General features: G+C 38.7%; 2 protein-coding genes across 2 annotated transcripts; one reads left to right on the top strand and one right to left on the bottom strand.

The window, feature by feature from the left end:
* Positions 1–23: 23 nt before the first annotated feature.
* asl (argininosuccinate lyase) lies at positions 24–5679 on the top strand. Its single transcript, XM_051400816.1, has 16 exons — positions 24–210; positions 355–549; positions 1096–1179; positions 1364–1420; positions 1611–1708; positions 1833–1910; positions 2025–2102; positions 2189–2241; positions 2380–2442; positions 2581–2695; positions 3216–3300; positions 3843–3902; positions 3995–4078; positions 4649–4729; positions 5090–5196; positions 5316–5679. Exons 1-16 carry the CDS (start codon positions 196–198, stop codon positions 5458–5460), a joined length of 1398 nt encoding a protein of 465 aa, XP_051256776.1. The 5' UTR covers positions 24–195; the 3' UTR covers positions 5461–5679.
* Positions 5680–5996: 317 nt separating this feature from the next.
* Positions 5997–13880, bottom strand: ca4c (carbonic anhydrase IV c). The gene is made up of 8 exons (XM_051400817.1): positions 13712–13880; positions 9956–10003; positions 8608–8772; positions 8357–8502; positions 8161–8253; positions 7999–8065; positions 7720–7883; positions 5997–7332 (listed from the first exon to the last, which is right to left on the bottom strand). The coding sequence occupies exons 1-8, from the start codon at positions 13863–13865 to the stop codon at positions 7144–7146; spliced, it is 1026 nt and encodes a 341-aa protein (XP_051256777.1). The 5' UTR covers positions 13866–13880; the 3' UTR covers positions 5997–7143.
* Positions 13881–14937: the final 1057 nt, after the last annotated feature.

Genomic DNA, 14937 nt, shown 5'->3' with positions numbered 1-14937 from the left:
TCTTTTAAAGCGGTACAGACATCTTTAGTGGGAGCCTCGTTCTCGCCTCTCACGCCCCGGCCTGAGCTCCTCCTGTGCTCCTGTACTGCCAGCTGTGGGAGTCAGCGTGTTTTTTTTTTTCTCTGGTCCCATAAAAAAACAACCACACACATTTCACCAGGCAGAACCGCAACAGGCAGCAGGTCGTCGACAGACATGGCCAACACAGAGGTACGGTTCACGTTTAGCTCCAGGAAGCCCGAGTACCGGCCTCCACGTGTTGTTGTTCTAACACCCAGCTGGTGGCTACCTGTCAAACTCTCTCCTCCTCAATGCTGTATTATCTCACCTCCCCTATCCTCTGCTCCTCACTAGGGGAGTAAACTTTGGGGGGGTCGGTTCGTGGGGGACACTGATCCCGTCATGGAGAAGTTCAACGCGTCCATCGCTTACGACCAGAGGATGTGGGATGCTGACATCCGAGGGAGCAAGGCTTACGTGAAAGCTCTGGAAAAGGCCAAGCTGGTCACCGCGGATGAGATGAACCAGATTTTGCAAGGGCTGGATCAGGTGAACACACACACACACACACACACACACAGATCTACACTCAATTTAGGGACAATAAACAATCATTAAGTCCAAGTTCACAGCAGAAAATGACTGAGCTGAATCATTATGTACTTTTCTAATCACAGTCCTCTCATACTTGCATGGGAATACACTCCTGCTGCATTGTGGGTATGTGTGTGTGTCACTGTCTGGCTCTTCTGTGTAGATATGTTAAGTTAATAGATGACAGCTGAAAATGTGCCATGGTGCAGAATTCCTCTGTGTGTGTGTGTGTGGTGAACAATACCACCGTCATGTGACAGATGTCAGCTGCCAACCAGTAGTTCATTCACTCTCACAGTCGGGGCAGTTTTCAGGGTGCCCTCTCTACACGGATGTTTTTGCTTTGTCAATGCAAGAGACATGAGGCGACCAATACATGCAAAATGTAGCTAGAATTCATTGTGCTGCTTCTTTACAAGTATCGAAGCAGAACTATTTCAGTGCACTTGAACACACATTGTCTGTATTTAGTCTACTTAATGTTCTTTTATTGTTGTCCAGATTTCTGATGAGTGGTCCAAAGGTGTTTTTGTGGTCAAACCTGGAGATGAAGACATTCACACTGCCAATGAGCGCAGGCTGAAGGTGAGGAAGAGTTTGATCTTCGTAACTGTGCAGGAGTGAGTAAAACTGTATTTCACATAAGAATATAATATGGCAGTTTGGAGTTTGTGGAAAGGGACATTTCTATGAATGAGCCCTCCTACTCAGTAATGAGACAGACATTGATGAGAGACGTTATACTCCTTTTTACCGCCTGTTTTTCCAGGAGCTGATTGATGCACCTGCAGGGAAGCTGCACACTGGCAGGAGCAGAAATGACCAGGTTTGTCTTTACAGTATTAAAACTCTAATGATTTAATTTATTATGGGGTTGCAGCCTGTGTATTACTTCAGTGTAAGAACTAGCTGATAAAGTATCATGAGACCGTGCTCTGTGTGTGTGTGTGTGTGTGTGTGTGTGTGTGTGTGTGTGTGTGTGTGTGTGTGTGTGTGTGTGTGTGTGTGTTGACCAGGTCGTGACTGACATGAGGCTGTGGCTGCGAGATGCCATCTCAACCCTGACGGACAATTCCCTACAGCTGATATCTACCATGGTGGAGCGGGCAGCAGTGTAAGACAGATACACACTAGTACACACAAACACACACACACACACACACACACACATCTACTTGTAATTGTGCATCTCTAAAGTCGCCCTTTGGTGTCCTCTGTCACCTTTTTCTGAACCTCAGAGAAATCGACGTCCTGTGTCCTGGTTACACTCACATGCAGAGAGCTCAGCCAATCAGATGGAGCCACTGGATTCTAAGGTGCTCTTTTATAAAGTAAAACCTACATTGTAACGCCTCCAACCTTTTTTATATATTAGATGATGTATCGTTCACGTCGGTCTCCTGCTTCTCTTTCCCCGCTCCCGCCTTCAGTCACGCTGTGGCTCTGAGCAGAGACGTGGACCAGCTTCAGGAGATCAAGAAGAGAGTTAATGTTTTACCTCTTGGCAGGTACGGCTGTGAACACACACTCACTGTCTGGAGCTGATTTTCACCCTCAGACATCAAATAATAAGAAGCATTCTTGTTGTTTGCAGTGGTGCCATCGCTGGGACGCCATTTGACATTGACAGGGAGCTGCTGCGGAAAGGTTACTAATTACTGTCCTCTCACAAGAGTTTGAGAGCACGTTTGTTACAGCTGCCTTTGGCCTATGTCTTGTTTTATTTATGACATTTGTGTTTTTAAAAACTGAAACTATATAATTTCTACTCGTCTGGATCTGTAGAGTTGGGCTTTGATGACATCAGTCTGAACAGCATGGATGCCACGGGCCAAAGGGACTTTGTCGGTACGTAAACCAAACATTTCAGCCAGCTACAGAAATGTATACGAACGATGAAAATTATTTGTAGGAAAGTATTTTCCTTTTTTATGTGTTCTCGAGTTTAAAGTGTTCTCAGGTTTGCTTATATGTATGTTTCTTCAGTGGAGTTCTTGTTCTGGGCTTCATTGTGTTTGACCCATCTCAGTAAGATGGCTGAGGATCTGATGCTGTACAGCACCAAAGAGTTCTCCTTCGTCACCCTCTCTGACGCCTACAGGTCAGTTTGTGTTTCATTATGTGATCTTAAATTACAGTTTGTACATGTTTCTACCACCTGAACAACTTTGGATTAATTTATTAATTAATTAATTTTTAAGTAATATATATATATATATATATATATATACATACTTAACATTAGTCCTTTTTGTCAAACTGATCTGACCGGTGTAGAGTCTTGCATGCATGTGTTATTTAAAATTCAAACAAAAGTGTTTATGTTTGTTTAAGGACTTAATAGTTGATGGACTTAAACATAAAAGTATTTTTTACATGGAGGTTTTGTTCCATTGATATTTGTGTAAACACAATAATATATCGCTATTGTACTAAATGATAAAATTGCACATCTTGACTCCCATGAGTCTAAGGGCTGCTGTCAAAATGTTATGACCTGCTTTACTTTACTTTTCATGAAGCTCACTCTTTATTGTTCTGTTGAAGCATGTGTTTACCTCCATTTTCACTTCTCCTCCATCTTTACCTTCTTTTCCTCTCACCTTCACTTGCGTGTGCAGCACAGGCAGCAGTCTGATGCCTCAGAAGAAGAATGCTGACAGTCTGGAGCTGATCAGGAGTAAAGCAGGTCGTGTCTTTGGCAGAGTAAGACCTAAAATCATTAAATAATTAGTTTATCTGTCCACTGAAGGGCTCACGTAATGCCAGTTAATGTCTCGGGAGCTCACACCTACTGCCTTTTTTCATCAAATGATGAAACTAAATGGAAAATCTAATCATGCTAAAATGGCTCTTTTAGTTAGTCTTTCTAAAATTAAATGGTGAAATCTTGGGAATGGAATGGGGAAAAGTATGAGAGCACTGCAATTAGTACAAGTGAATACCACATTTACCATGAACTCTGTTGCTTCCTGTAGTTTTTTCTTTCACTTATCACTCCTTCCGCCATCTGCTAGAAGCTTTTCTCTGGAAAACCAGCGCCCTCGTGTGTCGTAAAGCGGTCACTAGTTTTCTTGCAGAGTCAAACCTGGCAGCCCAAATAAAGTCATATTTAACTAGTCAGAGCTTTATGGATGAACATTTTTTATCTTTCAGAAGCACAGCAGCACATTCAGACTTGCTGTGCTTTGACAAACTTTACTGCTTTCTTCTGTACTACTGTCTAGTTGACATTGTGTGTATTTCAGTGTGCAGGGTTCATGATGACACTGAAGGGCCTGCCCAGCTCCTACAACAAAGACCTGCAGGTATGAAAGTTTCACTTTCACTTCATGGGAAGGACGTATTTTTATTTCCTCTCAAAAGTTTTTATCATGCTGTCTTTGTCATCCTTCTTCAGGAGGATAAGGAGGCCATGTTTGACTGCTATGATACTGTTCATGCTGTGCTGCAGGTGACAACTGGAGTCATGTCAACTCTCAAGGTCAGAGATTTAAGTCTGTTATTCATTTTAAAATGAATACAAACTGCTTGGTCTCATGGGTACAGTGTGGTTGTAGATCAAAATTTTAAACTTTTAAAGGTTTTGGCTGCTTGCCTGTATATTTTATATAAAAACCTTTTAAAACTTCTTATTCTGTTTTTTTCAGTCTAAAGTGAATTATAACCACCTGCACTCTCTTGTATCTAGACACCATTTTCACAGCACTGACAACAAAATCTTCTAACCTTGCTTTTAACAATGTTTAACATTTTGGCAGCCTTGTTATGTTCCTCTTGTGCAAAGCAGCAATTTCTAACAAACGACAAATGAGGAGAAAGTTTTAATTAGTTACACTGAGTGAAAGTTGCAGTTGTTCATGTGAAGGCGGTTTTAATAGAAGAAAGTTTGTGCCTAGCTACCTAAACACAATATAGCACAGCAAGAAGACTGCTGCATCACCTGCAACTCAAAATGTGCTTTTTTGCACCGTAAATGCCAAAAAAAAATTCTAGACCTTCTTTCAAAAGACAAAATTATTTAGTTTCCTTTGTTGTTTCTTCTGTGTTTCAGATTAACCAGAGTGTGATGGAAGCGGCCCTCAGTCCTGACATGTTGGCTACTGACTTGGCCTACTACCTTGTGAGGAAGGGGGTGAGTAGTGTTTTATTTCCATCCAGGTGCAAATTGTAAAAATATTTTCAAAAGATTATAAGGTAACAGTGATGCAGTCTGGTACATAATTATTAATTTTGGCATTTATCAACATAAATGTATCCGCCTCAGCTGTCCACACACACATCATGTCCCATTTCTGTCTGTTTTTGTTCTTTTTTATTTTTTGTTGTAACAGTGAGTGAAAAAATGTCTTACCTATATCTAGAATTATTTAGAATTTCTGGTGACTCCATTTGACAAGAACCACTGAGAACAAAAATCAGATGGGAGAAAGAATACTTAATATGTGGCATTTTTATGGTTTTACATGTATTTTGTGTTGCAATTGTGTCGCAGGTGCCGTTCAGAGAGGCCCATGGTATCTCTGGTAAAGCTGTGTTCACAGCTGAATCCAGAAATATCGCCTTGAATCAACTCACTGTGGAAGACCTCAGTGCTGTGAGGTGACTGATACACAAAACCTAAAATCCTGTAAACATAACTGTAGTTTCTCCTTCAACCATTTTGTCTTATGATTTTCTCAATTACCTCTCTCTTTTTTTTCTCTTCTGTTTCATTTTAGCCCTCAGTTTGAAAGCGATGTATCATCAGTGTGGGACTACAGGAGCAGTGTGGAGCAGTATACAGCCCCTGGAGGCACGGCCAAGAGTAGCGTTGCTGCACAGGTGGAGCACATGAGGACCTGGCTTAAGAAACTGGAACAGTGAACCCAAGTTTCACCTTAACATTATGAATCAGGTTTGCTGCCACAATTTAGTTGAAAGTATGAAATGTCAGATTGAGGTCAAAGTGACTTGAAAACCATGTTGCCTTTCAAACATTCTCCTCCAAGTACATATGATTTGTCAGTAGGTTGCTGTTACAAAGGACCTGTAAAACAGGTGGCAAAATGAATAAATGTTTTACAGCCTGGCTGATTTTCATCACATCTGAAGCAATTTATCTTCCTGTCTGTCCACACACAGACTCAAGGTGGCGCTGTTTAATGGCACAGAAAGACAAAAACAAAACATTACATGTCTGCCCAAAGTCACAAGCTCATACAGTAAAACATATGCATGGTTCTAGTTAGTTAATCAAGTGCTAACACATAAACTATCACTGTCAGTTTACAGTTAGTTATGTCATAAAACTCACCTATTGGTAGGCTTCACACACTGTACTAATACAAAAAAGGCAATTTAGGTATGTTTTTTTTTGTTTTCATACAGAAACTTTATGTAAAAATACTTAGGAAACAGAAACAAGTGATCAGATTTTATTGACATTAAATCAACAATCAATATTATCCCTTAAAATCAAAAATACAGTTTTCCTAATGTAAAATTATTAAGTCTCATTGGTAATTCCACACAAGTTCAAATAAATTCCCCCTGTTAATATGATGGCACATTTCTCTATTTCATAAACGATGATTATATACAAAGCAACGCATTAGAGGGTCATAATCATAAGCAGGAACAGAGAAGATGTTGTTACTCTGGCAGAGAATCACAGGTGTTTATGTACATTTATAACTCGCTTTGCCTTCACACAAATAAACAAGTGTAGAGTACATGTAAGAAACGCCTTAATCTTCTAATCTTACTTCTAACTTCCTCAGCTTGTAACTGTCAGGAGGAAAAAGAACTTATTGTAAACCCCCTAATTCTACACTTTTTATTCATTACACTGAAAAACACATAAAAGCTGATTAGAGTTAATGTAAAGTCTAACTGTGCGAATATAAAATATTAACCCCTAACAACAAGTAAAATAAGGATGCTAACGACAGCATACTAATATACTCGCAAAGACAATGTTACTCAATCTGGTTGCATGCTAACATTTGTTAATTAGTGCTAGCTGAGGCAGATGGGAATGCACTTAGTATTAGTTAGTGTTTATAGGTCATTTAAAAAAAAAAAAAAAGTATTGGACAAATTCAAAAGTCGACCAGATGATTGAGCTACATTAAAAGTTATTTTAAATCATCCTGAGGGGACATGAATGTCTGTACCAGAGTTCATAACAAAACATCCAATCCAGTTGTCATAACTACAGCCATGCATTTTCATCTCTAGTATTTTTAAATAAATGTACAATGTGAGTGAATGTTAAGTGTGAATAATACCAATACTAAGACAATACTAATGTGTAAAGATGTTACCAGAAACCACCAGAGGAAAATAAAACATTCACTTTGCACAATAACTCTCACTGTCTCACTGTCACAGCAATTATTCAGCAGGCCGTAGTTTATGTGCAAATGCAGTTGACATTTTGTTTAATGAATAACCATGAACATAATTAACAGGTTGTTGTTTCACTATCACACAGGTAAAAAGTTGCCTTTATACAAACGGTAGCTTTTGTCACTTAAATCAGGTGTTTTTTTGTCATGTGCTGAGTCAATGTATCAGACCCGTTGTCCCGAGCACAGCTGAGAAAACGCAGAACCACACGTGGATCACACTCTTCAGAGCTGCACTCGCCTTGGACCTGTACACGACTCTGCCGTCCAGAGGCTGCGTGGGTCTGAAGATGTCGGTCATAGGCTGTCCCGTCCAGAATCGACACTGCTGAACTATTGCGTCCAGCTGGAACGGAGAGGTATAAGAAAAAGAGTTGATTGAGGAGAGGAAGGGACGTTTATACAGGAAAGAGAGTGAGTGCAGATTCAACTTTAAATCAATAGTTGCTGTTTAAAATTATATGTTTTCTGTTAAAATGCTAAAAAGGGACATTAAAGTTTCTGTTAATAACTCAAAGGTTCGGATCCATCAGACTATTGACATTCTTGTAGGTCATTACAAGAGGCACTTGTTTTTAATTAACCATAGAAGTTTTATGTTGCCTGGGGATAAAACATTTATTTAAACATTTTTACTATGTAGAAGTAATTAAATGAACCATTTAAAGGATATTTTGTTTGATTTGTTGAGGAAATACAACCAGGAAGACCCCTAGCCTTAATCCTAGCTCACCTGTCGACTGCTGATGGACAGGGTCCTGTGAAACACTGTCCAGGCAACTGCCTGTTCACATCCCGGAGTTGTCATGGAGCCCACATAGCGGTAGTAACTGTGGAGCTCATTGGATGACGGGATAAAGTCGCTGAGTCGAAAGTTTGTGATCATTGTGCTGCTGCCTTAAGACAGAAACAAGAGAGGAGAAGTGTTTGGAAACAAAGCAACTTTAGCAAGTCTAATGTCTCTTATGCTACAAAAAGTTTGTCCTTCACATTTAAGTAACCAACATCATACCATTGTTTTGTACTCGACCCAAAGCAGATATTATTGGGTCCAAATTAGGATGATCATCAGTCGATTCCTGTGAGGAAGACACCGTCAACACTGTGGCACAAGCCTAAATAATATTTATTCTAATTTAATTAAGAATGCATGAATACATCTTTAATTTATTACCTCAAACAGGAAGGCAAGCAGAGCTATACCCGCCATATCGTGTTCTGCCTCTGCTAGAGAACCATACGGCTCCTTGATGTGGACTATATGAAGCTGGAAGCCCAAAATGCAGCAAAATGAGTTATAGTGGAGTGTAAGCTGACCCCTGTGTTAACTAAAAGACAACAAATTATATGATGGCTCCTGTGGGACATACCTCCATGGGGAACCTCTCTCCGTCAATGGTGTGCTCTGATCCTGGTCTTCCATTACCTCCCCAGTGGAAGTGAAACTGGGCGGCTCTGTAGTGACCAGGCAGAGCTCCTCCCGTCAGTCGGACCGACTGTGGTAGAACAAAGTGAGCTACAAGAAAGAGAGAATAAAGATGTGATTATATTCACAAACCAGAGTTCAACACCTGGTAAAAAAAAATGGTCTGGAGGCGAAGAGAAGTGGGCCCTTCATTACCAGAGTGTCCTTTGTTTTCCACTGTAATGTTGATTGTGTTGGTGTGACCGATGAAGTCGAAGGGTGGCAGGGCGCTGTTGACGTGCACTTTGTTGGTGACAATGTTAATCGGTGATTGGCGTAATCCTCCACAGCTGGGAAACTGAGCTGCCCAGTGGCTAGGGTCTCAACAACACAAACAGCAGCAGCAACATCATCAAATGTTATTCCCCGTGCTACTGAGAGAACACCGCTCTAGTCTCATTGGGTGGAAGCAGCATAAAGCACAAAGTACCTTTTTTAAAGCTCCATAAAACATATTAACATTCATCAGTCTAACCCCTCTATTGTGAGAAAGGTTACTAATACCGCCAATCCCACTGAGAATGAACATATCTTCTGCTTTCAGTTGTTCTGGCTGTAAAACTATAAAGAAAATATACTGGGCCTGATCAAGAATTACTATTTGACTACTTTATCTTGAGGCTTGAGACTGTTGTTGTAGTGTTTGTAACACTTTATTTTAAGGGGTGCTGTCATGAACATGAAGGAATCTTTATATATCTTTATGACTGTTATCATTAAGTGTTCTTCAGTCAATTAACCTTAAGCCCATTTAAAAATGACATAATCATCTTGTGTCATGTCAGTCTTACACACACCCCTTCAAATAAAGCCTGCACCACAAACTGGACGTTTGGTGTTTGAAAGAAGTGGCTGCTGGATCTAAAGGAAGTTGCATTGTGGGTATTTAAGGACCCAGCTTTTATTCATCACCTAATTAAATGTATATGGTGAACATGTGATCTAACAGTTGCCTGTTTACACATAAAGCAACATTAACATTAATTAAGTCCAATATTAACTTTCATGTTAGCTTTGTTATTGGTCTCCACCAGTTTCAAATATCTTTCTTATCAGCTGCTAAATTCTCCACTATGTTCACCAGCCAGTTGCTAACTGTGTCTGTTGGCTGTTTGGTGATTAGCAGATAGTGTACAGCGGTTTTCAAAGCTTTTTCACTGAAAACAGCGGCCTGCTGTGGCCGAATACGTCACTATGAGAGTAGTTTGAGTGAACCAAACAGTGAAGTTTAGAGCCTTAAAAACCGAAACAACGAGCTAAAGGATAAAGCTTCAGAGAACTGATAGACACTGAGCGGAGTTGCAGTTCTCTTTGGGTTCATCACTACAGGCAAACCCCTTTCACATATAAGTAATTCATTGTTAAGACAAAAATATTGATTATAAAGGCTTTAAAAACATGGTGTCTTCTTGCCTTCAAAGCGGTTTAATGAATTATAAATATATAGAAAAAAACGTTTGATTTGTCTCCTTAAATACTTGAGAGTCTTTGAATCTGGTCTTACCTCTACATGTGTCGTCACAGGAGTACTGACTCTGGTAACACCACTGAGCTGAGGAGAAAGGACAGCACTCAGGTCAGACATACAGTATATCATTGTTCGGTGACACTTTTCCCTAGTGCCAAACAAAATGGCTTTCTTTAGTTAATAAATGAGTATTAATTCTTCTCACTTTCACGCTCTATTAGCAGCAGTGGGTTTTTTTTTCTCGGTCAGCAATCTTACCAGCTGATCTGCTAATGAGTTTGTGCTGAGTCAAAGTCAAAGTCAAAGCGAGCAAAACAACTTTCTCACATGCATAAGCCAAGATAATTATTAATTCTCACATTACTAATCATGTCCTTCAGTTGCCTTCTTTATGCTCATCAATTAAATATAAATTATTGTATAGCAGTTATTTAAACAGAACTCGTCAGCAAGGACAAATAAATGAGGTATTACAGTCACAGGACACACAGTGACCTCTTGACCAGCTCAGAAAACTGAGCTTGAGGCGTGCAGCACAAACTCCACCAGGCGAGCTACCAGCCAAAATGTTTATTATTATTAATGACGTGTGCTTTGGTGGGATATTTGATAAATTATATACATGTAAAATGTGTATTTCTGCATTGTTTTGATAGACTACAGCCATCTTTAGTCCCGCCAATTTTTGCTCTGTGGCAACTTTCTTCTCTCCTGTACTTAGATATGATAAATATGCTATGTGTATTCAATATTTGGTCATCTTTTCAACATAGACGAGGTTCTGACTGAGGCTTGCTCAACTGTTATTGGAGCACAGATACAATAAGGGGATGTGATTTAGGAAGGGTCAATTATTTTTATATCTCAAAACTACCAACAAACAATCTTCTTTTTAACACAATGCATCAAATCTTAAGTTCACACCTGTAGTCATTTAAAGGGGCATAAACAACTCTGAGGTTAAAAATATATACTTGTTATCACAGGTCATGACCTCTGCAGTGTGACCTGGACTCCAAAATTTCCAACATTAAAATAAAAATCACTTTTATTGAGGAAAAGAGACCATTGTCTTTCTTAAATTTGTTTGACAATGGTCATCAAATGTTATCTTAATCATGCTTTTATCACCCTGTGTGCGTCTTACATGTGATTTCCTCATTTGGGAGCCAAAAGTTTCATTTGCACATTTTCAAACAGTCAATGAGTTCACACAACAGAAACACATTTTTCTTAATAGAAATATTAACAGCAAGAAAATGGTCCACAAACCATGCTTTTTATGTTCATGTTGTCCTGTGTAGAAGGTAAATAGAGCTAAAATCATTTAAAGTTGAATGTATTAGATGTTTTTAATGAGTGAAGTTCATAAAGGTTTGTATAATATATGCCTGTTGGTACACAACACAAGGAGCTCTGCTGTACTAGTAGATTTTTCCTTGTTTCTCACTGTTAGCACTCAAAAAGTGTTAATATAAAATAAATATATATTAAAATAGACACACTGACACACGCCTGCATATGGTAAAGATGGCAGCTGTGATCATATACTAATACTATAGTAATTAATGATCACAGTGGAAGCTACATTGCTATAAATGACTTACATACATATTAAAACAAATGGGGAAATGTCACTTGTTCTACAGCGTTCACAATTAAATGATTTCAGTTAAAGTTGTTGTCATTTAATGATTCCTATTATTATTATTATTATTATTATTATTATTATTATATCTGAACCAAGCACAGTGAGTTATAGATAAAGAGATACGGACTTTATTTTTAATCTTTCAGACAAGCGAGTTGTGTGTTGTGCTTACACTGATTGTATTCAGTGTAAAGTAGATCGCTGGCTCAGAAAACCATTATCTAACTTCTTAACTGCCTCTACGCCGCTGCATTAAACGTGTCCATCCAACAGGTGTTGATGAAGTCATTTAGTCTTGTGCTGTGGTTGTGTATTGTATTGCTGATGTGAATGAAACTCCAGTGTCTGACTCCGTGGTGGGAATGAAGGGCGCTATAGAGAACCATTTAGCTAATATAGGAACACAGATTAACCCCGCTGCCTCCCACAATGCCATTCTTTGAAAGGGGACAACAGTTCTCACCAACTGAGAACAATGCACAGGTGGAGGTTGGCTTTACTCCACCTGGCTCATACAACTGTGCCAAACTGAGCAGTGCAGAAAAGTCACACCTAAGACAATCCACTGTAAATCCACCAGCTCTCTTTTTTTATTATTATTATTTTATTTTCCCTTTTATTATAATTAAATAATGTTTTCTAATGAAGCAGCAACCTAGAGATTCATTGATTTATGTCATTGGTTCCCAGCCTTTTTTTTTATAAGCCAGCAGTATGTGGTGGCTAATGTTCGCTTACTTTAGATAGATATTTCTGTGTAAGTTTTATGACTTTAAGATGATTTTTCTTGTAAAAGTAGCTGTCTTTCAACAAAAGTTACATGGTTTCACTTTAAAGGACCAGTGTGTGGGATTCAGTGGCATCTAGCGGTGAAGTTGCAGACTGCGACCAGTTGAACATAGTGTGTAGGAGAAACTTGAACGCCCAATAAAACTTGTGAAACACATCAAAAAGCCCTCTCTAGAGCCAGTGTTCGGTTTAGCCATTCTCAGCTACTGTAGAAATATGGCGGTTCAACATGGCGGTCTCCATAGAAGAGGACCCACTCCTTCTGTAGATAAAAACTGCTCATTCTTAGGTAACAAAAACACAACGATTCTTATTTTCAGGTGATTATAAACTAATGAAAACATACCTATAAATATTATAATCCGTTTCTGCCAATAGATCCTCTTAAATGTTCCACACTGGACCTTTAAAACAAAGTCTACTTGAAACTAGAGCTTCAGAGATTAGTTGATTAATGGATGAGTTGAACGATAAATAATCGTTTGTTTGCACTGTTTACTGTGGCTACTGTGTTATGAGTGAATTTTATTTTTTTATTTTATTCTAATGCATGTTTAATGTATGTCTTGTGTGCTACTGGATACTTGAATTTCCCTCGGGATAAATAAATTATCTATCTATCTATCTATCTATCTATCTATCTATCTATCTATCTATCTATCTATCTATCTATCTATCTATCTATCTATCTATCTATCTATCTATCTATCTATCTATCTATCTATCTATCTAGTAGTTTTTCAAGCAAAAAGGCTTCACATTTGCCAGCTCCAGTTTCTTAAATAGTCGAATTGGCAGCTTTGTCTTGTCTTACATTGTAGTAAATTAAATGTTTTGGGACTTGTTGCTCAAACAAAACAATTTGATAATATTGCAGTTTCTCCCTCTGGCATACACGGATGTTTTTCACTGTTTTCTGATGTTTAATTAACAGTTAATCCATTAACTAAGAAAAATAATCAGCTGAGTACTAATGGTAATGAAAATAATAATTAGTTGCAACCTTTGAAACCCCTTATCATTGGTTTACATTTCTTTGTGTTGCAGAAAGGTTTTTTTCTGCTTTTAAACCATTGATTATTTTGTAATCCTCACTCCTGCCTCAACCCAGATTGAGAATCACTGCCATTAATAAAGTTATGCGGCTGTAAGTGTTTTTTAAGTAGCTGTAACCTGTCTCAATGAAATGCAACAATTCTCTTCAGTATATTTTAAATAGCCGCAAACTTGACAACAGGACATTTTTAATGTTATTCTGAAATAAAATTAATATAAAACAATGTATGTCCTAAGAATAGCTTCTGAATGCAGTTTTAATTGTTCTAGTATTTGTGTGTGAGTGTGTGTCCTACCTGTGCACTGAGTGAGGAGAGCAAGCAGAGTCAGGAGGTAGACAGAAAAATCCATGATTAGGACAGAGACCAGAGAAGATCCTGAGAGACTAATCTCAGCTGCCTTCACATACTGGCTCTGAGCTGCATTTGAGGGGGGGAGGGAGACGGTCATGAGTATGACAAAAGGTAAGGTGTGTGTGTGTGTGTGTGTGTGTGTGTGTGTGTGTGTGTGTGTGTGTGTGTGTGTGTGTGTGTGTGTGTGTGTGTGGAGCGAGAAAAAAAACAGCCACTTTGAGAAAATACCCTCAGTTGTCAGGTGTCTGAACGAGGAAAGACTGACACCTGGTGGCAAAATTAGATACTGTTGTGTTATTTCTTGTTATTTGTGTGCTATCTCTAACTGAAAGCAGCCTCTATCTCCTTCATCAGACTAAAAGCTGTGTCACAATCACAGAAATGCAAGTTCAGACCAGATTTTTAATGTGTGGCGCATTCCCCAAATGATTCCCTCCATGTATTTTACCCATCAAAGTAAAGTCTTGGTTAGTACTGCTGCATATGTGAAAATAAGCTGTATAAGATCTTTTGTGGCTACAGAGGGAGCTGTGTGAAGCCTCAAGTGATGTCACTTGAGTCAGCATCGGCTGGGTCTAAGGACTACTAGTCTGAAAATTACAAAAATACAGGGATGTAGAGTTATAAGTGAGTGAAGTTACCAAACCTCTGTAGCATCTGCTTGAGGCTAGTTGTTAGCATAACATACCCAAATGTCAGACCTACGTGTCGGTGGTAAAGTTGCGTTGAGTAATGTAGGCACCAGGGTCACAATAAAGACGAATATCTGGTTCTGTTGCATTGACTTAGATTCTTCAGTGTTACAGGAGTTTAATAGTAAATCAGTGGAGTAAACTTTACGATGTGATTATTATAAATGCTTTTTCTTTCCAGTTATCAAAATATCTTCTGTGAATAAAAGGCCAAACTAATTTAGCATTATACGTATAATGCTAAATTAGTTTGGCCTTTTATTCACAGAAGATATTTTGATAACTGGAAAGAAAAAGCATTTATAATAAGATTTGGTGAGTCAGGGGTAATGGTAGTGTCCTGGTTTAAACAATGGTTGTAATGCAATATAATATATATATAATAATGAATTGAAAACATGATGGTAGGCCTTTTTCATAGAATACATTTTAACATGTCACAGTGGGAATCATTGGCTGAATCCCATGAAGTTGCTT

The sequence above is a fragment of the Dicentrarchus labrax genome, unplaced genomic scaffold (assembly GCF_905237075.1).
Source record: "Dicentrarchus labrax unplaced genomic scaffold, dlabrax2021, whole genome shotgun sequence".
In the NCBI taxonomy this organism is placed as follows: domain Eukaryota; kingdom Metazoa; phylum Chordata; class Actinopteri; family Moronidae; genus Dicentrarchus; species Dicentrarchus labrax.
This window is presented reverse-complemented; position numbering and strand designations above follow the sequence as displayed.

Bases quoted from the DNA above. Each gene is read 5' to 3' on its own strand.
- asl (XM_051400816.1), top strand. The intron at 2,242-2,379 runs GTTACTAATTAC...CTGGATCTGTAG, and splicing joins CAGGGAGCTGCTGCGGAAAG to AGTTGGGCTTTGATGACATC. The intron at 3,903-3,994 runs GTATGAAAGTTT...ATCCTTCTTCAG, and splicing joins CCTACAACAAAGACCTGCAG to GAGGATAAGGAGGCCATGTT.
- ca4c (XM_051400817.1), bottom strand. From the start codon at position 13,865: ATGACCGTCTCCCTCCCCCCCTCAAATGCAGCTCAGAGCCAGTATGTG. The intron at 8,773-9,955 runs GTAAGACCAGAT...TGTGTTGTTGAG, and splicing joins CTGTGACGACACATGTAGAG to ACCCTAGCCACTGGGCAGCT. The intron at 7,333-7,719 runs GTGAGCTAGGAT...TCTCCGTTCCAG, and splicing joins TGTCCATCAGCAGTCGACAG to CTGGACGCAATAGTTCAGCA.